An 8,545-nucleotide genomic window follows, 5' to 3' on the forward strand; every position below is an offset into this window, starting at 1 on the left:
GATCTAATTTTAATTTATAAAAACGTTTACTCTGAGCTGCTGTTTGCAGTTTGCGTAATGAAAAAATGCGTATTAATATAGAAAATTATATATTCTTATTATAACGAGTATCTCGAAATTATAAAAGGAATTCCGTGGCTCGAACGCGAAGGAACGCGCAGTTTACTGCACGTACAGTGCGTGAAATCTATACCCCGACCTCGGAACTAATATGGACGGCTCCGTAGGGAACATCGGTGTCCTGATCTTGCGTTTATACATCTTCCAACACTGTCAAACGCTCCCCCTTTACTCGATATTAATATATACGAATCTTAATGTAACGTTTCCTTACAAATTTCGTTTAGTCGTCAATTATGTTTACCGATTTCTTCCTCTGCCGATCCTGATTTAATATAATATTTCACGAACCCCAGTTCTGTACTGCGCATCACTCAGTTAAGACACTGTACGTGATACGATCTGTATTCGCCTTATCTGTTATTTCGATTTTAAAAAATTGAATGTAGACTAAACACATGATATAAAATCGTTCAAAGATCAGTAGAACTGGAATTAATACTAACAACTACAGGAGAATCACACAGGATTAAACATGCGTGTAGCCGTTATAGGTGCGGGTATCTGTGGCCTGGGAGCCATCAAAGGTTGTAAAGAAGAAGGTTTAGACGTAGTTTGCTACGAAAAAACCGACGACATAGGAGGTTTGTGGAGATATAGAGACGGCGACGTACAGGGTTTGGCCTCGGTTGCAAAATCCACTATCATCAACACTAGCAAAGAAATGACTGCGGCCAGTGATTTTCCACCTCCAAAAGAGTATCCAAGTTACATGCATAACTCTATGATGTTCGAGCATATTTGCCTGTACGCGGAGAAATTCGATTTAATGCCGCACGTCAAGTTCCACCATCGAGTGGAGAGGATCGTTCCGGCCGACGATTACGATTCGACCGGCAAATGGACAATCACGACCGTAAACTTGAAGAGTAAAGAGGAGCGAGAAGAGACTGTCGATGCGGTTATGGTATGCACCGGCCATCACGTGTTTCCAAATATCCCTACTTTCCCCGGACAGGAAAAGTTTAGAGGAAGCATCACTCACACTCACAGTTATAAAACACCGAATGAATTCGAAGACAAGAAGGTTGTAGTGGTAGGATCGGGCAATTCTGGAACTGATGCAGCTGTGGAGACGAGTTCAGTCGCTAAAAGAGTAAGCAAATTTAAAACTTTTCCAACTATATTTTAGTTATGATAATTTCTGTTACTTTTTTTTCTTTATAAGCCGCTACATACGCGTTTAAGCACACATAAGTGTTATACGCGTTCTGTTAGTGTATGTATTTACGAAGTATTACAGATAACATTCTTCTTTGTTAATATTAATAGGTTTATGTTCGTTATACTGTCAGTCCAGAATAATAGCGAGGTTGAGGCCGAAGTTTTAAACGCGAAATGTGTACACGTTTCGTGTTTAAAACTTCGGCCTCAACCTGGCTAATACAAATAATGCAAGACTCAAATAGTCGAACTTTATTAAATCGAATGTCTCGTTATGTCGAATTGTATTTTTCCTCCGACTTTTTGTTGTGCTTTCAAAAAGTGACACTGAAATAACATTAAAACCAAGTCGAAAACAAAATCAAACATTTAATCGTGAGTAATTTATGTTTGGTATACTTTCACATAGCTTTTTCTTATGTAAAACATATGACAATTTTATTGATACACTTTGGAATATAATTTTTAACTCAAATTGCTGTAATTTAATTTTTAGGTTTCTAAGTTCCAATTTTATCTTTACTGATTTAAACCGCATTCAAATTACTTTCCTAACTGTTATATATGACACAAAAAAAGATGGCGGTCGTTCTAAAATAACTTCCCAACATTTTCACATTTTTGGACTTAGGGCACCTCGAAAGGTCAAGAAATACAAAACATTGGGTTTTTTCCTGTACGTATGAATGTTAATGAGTGGGAGCATCATTTTCTTCACTCTATTTGATGCTTAAAAACTTGCGCTTTTGTCGAAAATTTCGCGGGGAGGTTCGTGTATAAGGATGTTATTAAATTTTGATGATTGGGGTCGAGGAGGCGGGGAGATATAGGTAAGTCACTCGTCGTATCTCGAATAAGATCAAAATTAACTTTTGTCGTTATTAGAATTTAGTTTTTCTTTATAAGACTCGTCTCCATCCTCAAAATTAAGCTTTTTCCATTTATAATAATTAATAATATAGGCTATAAAGTTTTTCAATAAAATCTGGTAACGGATGGCTGCGCATACAATTTTAACTCTTACGGGAAAAGTTACGCAACTCGCTGCCGGATTGTCTTCGAACTTTATTCTAGTTTTGAAAATAATACTGTATATTCCTCAATGCCTAGTTACTTCCCACCCACGCTGTATAATAAAAGCTTTAAATGTTATATTTTTTAATAAAGAAAATTTCAATTATTTCAAAATATTTTTAAGTAATTAAAACTCGAAATTCTGGAGAAAATTTCGAGTTTTTTCATTTTATATTATTTTCATAACCTTTTGGAATTGACTTTTTAAAATTGCAATGTCCGCGCTATTCAATACTTACACATAAATTACATATCATAAATTTTAGTGATATACTGTATACCAATATCGCTAAAATAATTCATTTATTTATTAAAAAAAATTACTTTTTTGTAAATTAAAACTCGTTCTTTCCTAGAAATTACGACACTCGCATTGCATAACATTTGTATAAATCCAGTCTGACAATTCTTAGAAACTTGCGAAAAATTTTTTAAAACAAGCAAAATATTCTAAGATTAGAATTAATGTTTAAAAAAAATACAATTTTAAGAAGCGTTTTTAAGGAAAACTTTTATTTAACGAGAAAAATCAATGGAAAAACAATCTTATAAATGAAATAATTTGATTTCTGTACACAGACAAAATGCCGATGTAAAAAAATTATTCGGCGACGAGTTGCGTAACTTTCCCAGCAGAAACTTAAAACTGCGTTAAGCGACATTTGTTACGAAATTTTATTTTTAAAACTTTTTATATTAATTATTATTACATACGTCAAAAATGCAAAAAATTGGGGTTTTCTTAACCCCAATTTTTTTCATTTTTGACGTTTCGAGGTCGCTGGAATTCAAAACTGCAAAAATCTTGAGCGGTCGTTTTTCACGATAATAAAATTTGAATTACATTTAAATTTAGAACGTTTCAAACCTAAAAAAGTGAATAGAAATAAAAATTCTGCAATTTATACTTATAAATTATATGCCAGAGTGTATCAATAAATTTGCCATAGATTTTATATAGAGACAATACGTGCCAAACTGTATCCAATCGATACTACTGATGTATTATCTACTGTACAGGCGAAGAAACATACGAATGTTATCGCGGTCCGAACCCACGACAGGAAAACAAACAATTAAGCCGATTTTGCGCATTAAGTAACTTCTTAAACGCTAATTTGTCAATCAACTATAGAAAAAAACTAAATGTAATATTCGATTGACGAGTTTTCCAAAGTCCTCTTTCGAATCTACGTCGCACGTGAAACGGGATGCTATCGAGCCGACCTCTAAGACACAGCAGAAAGCGATCGATTAAAGTCAAACTTGCGCAACAGACTTTTGCGATTATAATATAATTATTTTTCATTTTGTTTACGTACAAATTCGAGACACGTAACAGAAATACGTCGTATTTTAGTCTCTCTGTATTGTTTGTGTGAGACGACGTACGAATGTTAAACCCTCTAATCGTCGAGTCGGTAGGACCCGCGCGCTGGGCCACTGGATGGCGTTAAAGCATAGGAGGGTCTTAAATGCGAGTGGAGAGGGAAGTCGCGGGCAAGTTCCGATCGTAGCGGGGTGAATTTCCGTACTTGGATAAGGAATCAACGGGTTAAAATACAAACTTTTTCCCACTGTTCGTCCGAGATAAAACTATTTTAAAATTAGACACTAAAGAGCAATCGAGTAAAAATTAATTTACTTCTCTTCAATGTTTTTATTGTGATAAATGCATTTCGATTCGACAATCCTCATCGGTATCATAATTGCTAGAACATTAATTAAATACGAATACAACATATAGTATACATCTTATTTACGATTATATTCCTTACATGTTTTAATAAGTCAAAGAGTATAAATTACTCAATGTACATTATAATCAAACTCTCGGCAATAGTGGACATTTCCTTCCCCAATTATTCCGTTAAATCGAGAATTTACTGAATTAAAATTAATTAAAGCTAAAGCGCGACTCAGTTTTACCATACGATTCCGGCTTACACAGGTTTATTGTGTATGTTCAACAAAATACAATTTATTTTTAACGCAAAAAAACTAACACGCGATAAATAAATCAACATATCTTTCACTTTGTTAATTGTTAGAAAATTGTTAAAAAATAATTTATATTTTAAATTTTTCAATGATTTATAATTTACCATTATTTATTTTTAGGTATATCTCAGTACACGAAGCGGTTGTTGGGTAATGCGTAGAGTAGGACAGAACGGAAGACCAGGTGACGAAATCTTCACTACTCGATTTATAAATATATTATTCAATTTGGTTCCTCTCAACATATCGAGCTGGTATATGGAAAGATATTTGAATAAGGCTTTCGATCACGAAACTTACCAGTTAAAGCCCAAACACAGATTCTTTCAGCAACATCCCATGGTTAACGACGCATTACCAAACAGAATTTTGAGTGGTACGGTCACGGTCAAAGGGGATATCGAACGTTTCGAAGAAAACGGAGTACTTTTTAAAGGAGACTCCGAAATCACCGAAGTAGACCACGTCATTCTGGCCACCGGATACCAAATTAAGTTTCCTTTCTTGGATAAGAAGATAGTAGACACCACGGATAATCGAGTGGAATTATACAAGTTTGTATATCCTCCGCATCTGAAACATCCCACCTTAGGTATCATGGCTTTGATACAACCTTTCGGAGGCGGCTTTCCCATCGGTGAAATGCAAATTAGATGGTTTGTTCAAGTTCTAGTGAAGAAGGTTCCTTTTCCCAGCGAAGAAGAGATGAGAAAAGACATCAAGAAACACTTGGAAGCAATCGGAAAGCGTTATTACGAATCAAAACGTCACACCATCCAAGTGGATTACATCGATTACTTGGACGAATTAGCTTCGTTAATCGGAGCGAAACCCAACTTCGTGAAGATGTTATTCACCGACCCAAAGTTATTTTGGGCATTGATGACCGGTCCGAGTCTTCCTTATCAATACAGACTTCGAGGTCCTCATTCGTGGAGTAAAGCTCGAGAAACCATTCTCGGCTATCCGGAAAGAGTTGTTTCTCCTTTGCAAACCAGATACAAAGTAACGAAGAAAGTAGAAAATCACTCGATTCTCGCATATTCGGTAATTTTTGTGGTAATTGTTTTTCTTTTTTCAAAGATAATATATGTTTGAAGTTGAAGTACACTGCAAAACAACGTGACTGATGATATTGTAGACGAATGGAAATAAAAGTAAATTTGGTTATTGTTATTGTTATATTGATATTTGCTGTCATTAAACACAGTACACAAAACAATATATATATAAGTTTCGTCCCTTAAATATAGGTCTACCTAGTAAAATGAAGTTTCTAAATAAACCGTTCAAAGAAATGAAGAAATAATTAATTGTTTGTATAGACTACTTATTGCATAACAATTACATTTCGACAAACATTACTTATTTAAAATTTGATAAATAATTTATATACTAAACATATCGATTTTTTTGTGTCCCATAAACATAGACCAGTACAAACATTTTTTTGAAAGTACGGCATCAAATTTGACGTAATTAACAATACGTAACACAAGAAATTTAAAAATTGTGACATCACAAAACACCTACTTGAATAACGCTTTATGTAGGAGACAATTACATGTTCAATAAAATTTTATAACTTTCTTTGCCATCTCTCAATCATTATTGAATTTATTTGTATTTATACAATTGTTTACAACTATTTGAAAATGAATGGGTTAATACTTCCAGAACCCCAATTCGTTATCGCACTTCGCTCAGAGAAGACGGATCATACGATCTGTATTCGCCTTATCGGTTATTCCGATTAGAAAATTAAATGAAATCTTAACACACGACAGAGAATCTGTCAAAGATCAGTGTATCCTGCATTAGCTGTGATAACTAGAGAAGAATTACGCAAGGTTTAAGATGCGTGTAGCTGTTATAGGTACGGGTGTCTCTGGCTTGGAAGCCATCAAAGGCTGTAAAGGTTTAAATGTAGTTTGCTACGAGAAAATCGATGACACTTTTAAGCATACATATACCTATAAGTGTTATAAGTCTACGTACTCAGTTTTTGTCTGAAAGTCGAACGATTACCGGATTAAATCGAGTTACATTACCTGTACTAATAAGTAAGTATTCAATACCCAGTAATTTGGCACTAGAGTAAGCGTTAGGCGTCATTTCTTATTAAATTTATTAATTATAATTAAATTATTCTTTATTAAATAATTTAGACGATTCTGGAAGAAAAGAATAGGTCCGGAGCGGGTCTCGAACCCCGCAACAGCCACTTACCGGTGCATATATATTGTTACGTTACCCTGACCTACTTTCGGTTCTTTGTTTCCTTTACTGCCAAATTACTCTGGATTTAATAATTATTATTAACGGCTACGTAGCCGGATGTAATTCGGCAATTGTTTAGATTTAATACAATTATCGGACTTTCGGATGTTTATATATCTATTTTGTATGTTTACAGATATTATTTGCTAATTATTACAGATAACATTCTTCCTTTTACATATGTTAAAAACATATTTATATTCTAATGTATTATACTGTAAGTCGAGAATAATATAAATATTGACGTCGATAAGTCGAATTGTATTCATCGCCTGTCTTTTTGTTGGGTTTACAAAAGGTGATATTAGAATAATATCAATATTAAGACGAACACGAAAGCAAAATCAAGTATTTGATCGTGAGTAGTTTATGTTGGATAAACTTTTTCCTATAAAAAACCTATAGCAATTTTATTGGTACACTTTGAGACATAATTTTTACTTTTTCGTCTATTAGGCTATATGTAACATAGAAAATATGACAATCGACGAAAACTTATCCCCTCCAGGATTTTACATTTTTGGACTCGGGAGACTTTGAAACATCGAGAAATCAAAAATATTCGGTGGTTTCTTCGGTTCATATTGAGCATTTCATATTGTTTTCTATTCTCTTTATAATGCATCGCGCATATTTCCTGTACTGTGCCGCATCTAAACGCTGTACTTCTGTCGCTGTAAGGTATTATAGTGAGATGTAAAGGAATGTAAACTAACGCATTGTAGTGTAATGTACTGTATCATTTAATTGTACTTCTTGTGAGATAAGCAATGTATCTGTGTACTTTAAAGCATCGCGGACTTTGTTCCTCACGGCTGATATCATATTATATGTAACTCTGTTGGTGCAGTACGTATTTACTATGCATGTATCAAACTGTCTGCAAATCCGTATTAGGTCTGTATTACAATTACCCAGTTACGCTGAGCAGGGCTGGGATACACTCTACAATTAGAATAAAATTGTCGTTGTTGTTGTTGAAACATGGCGGTGTTGAAAAGTTTTCAATTATTTGACGCGATTTTAGATACATTGAACTACTCTGCTATGGATATCGAAGCATCCTCTTTTGCTAAATACCATAACATTTTACGATCTTAACGGATCATTTTCAACTACTTTCACCTTTGCAAAATTACAATTAAACTTTGTCACGCATAAAGCGACGATTTTTCAACCAGGGTACCAAAGCAATAATTCGAGGATGCCTGGAATATAGTGACGAGCGGCACCATAACGCATTATACGTGTATCATTAATAGTTACTGTACTTTCGCATATAAATTAATTATTTAATTAATACCTTTCTTATTGTTCATTGAAAATACCATATACAATTTAAACTAATCGTACACGTATTTTTATTACGTATTAAAGTATTCAGAAGTAAAGGTGCGGCAGTAAAAACTACTAAGTTGAGGTGCCATTATTTTACCCTCGGTTAAGCGCGCGGGGTTATATAGAACCCCCGGCGTGTTTAAACGCGTGTATTTTTTAAAATTTTTTGTGCTTAAAAATGATGCCCTCAGTACCTTCCTTCCATGGTGTAAAGATCGCACCGAAAAAATTTCAATTATGCACGAAAAAATTTTTTGCATAGACTTATAATGGAAATCAGTGGGGTGCTATAGTACCCCGCGCGCCTAACGGTGTAATTTTTTTTCGCGCGACTAACGGAGGTGGGTCGATCTGACTTCGTGTTTTGAGGGAAAGCTTATTGGTTGATATAGAGTCAGTCATGATAGAAATGACCAATTAAAGCATAAAAGGCGTAAAAACAGGATTTTTAAAGCCAATAAACGGCAAAAAAGTTTCCCATAGACTTAACATTGACAGTTTGAAAGGTGGCGTTTTTTGGCGATATTTATTGCTAAATGGTGTTGAAAACATGTTTATTCGTCTAAAT

At 34.3% G+C, this 8,545-nt stretch overlaps 1 protein-coding gene across 1 annotated transcript; it reads left to right on the top strand.

Moving 5' to 3' along the window:
• Nucleotides 1-367: 367 nt before the first annotated feature.
• On the top strand, nucleotides 368-5,672 carry LOC111629495 (dimethylaniline monooxygenase [N-oxide-forming] 5-like). The gene is made up of 2 exons (XM_023373413.1): nucleotides 368-1,216; nucleotides 4,480-5,672. The coding sequence occupies exons 1-2, from the start codon at nucleotides 596-598 to the stop codon at nucleotides 5,455-5,457; spliced, it is 1,599 nt and encodes a 532-aa protein (XP_023229181.1). The 5' UTR covers nucleotides 368-595; the 3' UTR covers nucleotides 5,458-5,672.
• The last annotated feature ends 2,873 nt before the right edge of the window (nucleotides 5,673-8,545 follow it).

Source organism: Centruroides sculpturatus, unplaced genomic scaffold, assembly GCF_000671375.1.
Source record: "Centruroides sculpturatus isolate CEXI.00-Female unplaced genomic scaffold, Cexi_2.0 scaffold85, whole genome shotgun sequence".
Classification (NCBI taxonomy): domain Eukaryota; kingdom Metazoa; phylum Arthropoda; class Arachnida; order Scorpiones; family Buthidae; genus Centruroides; species Centruroides sculpturatus.

What these genes read in the sequence shown, in the direction of transcription:
- LOC111629495 (XM_023373413.1), top strand. Translation starts at nt 596, where the DNA reads ATGCGTGTAGCCGTTATAGGTGCGGGTATCTGTGGCCTGGGAGCCATC. An exon ending in CGAGTTCAGTCGCTAAAAGA is followed by an intron (nt 1,217 to 4,479) that starts GTAAGCAAATTT and finishes ATTTATTTTTAG; the next exon opens with GTATATCTCAGTACACGAAG.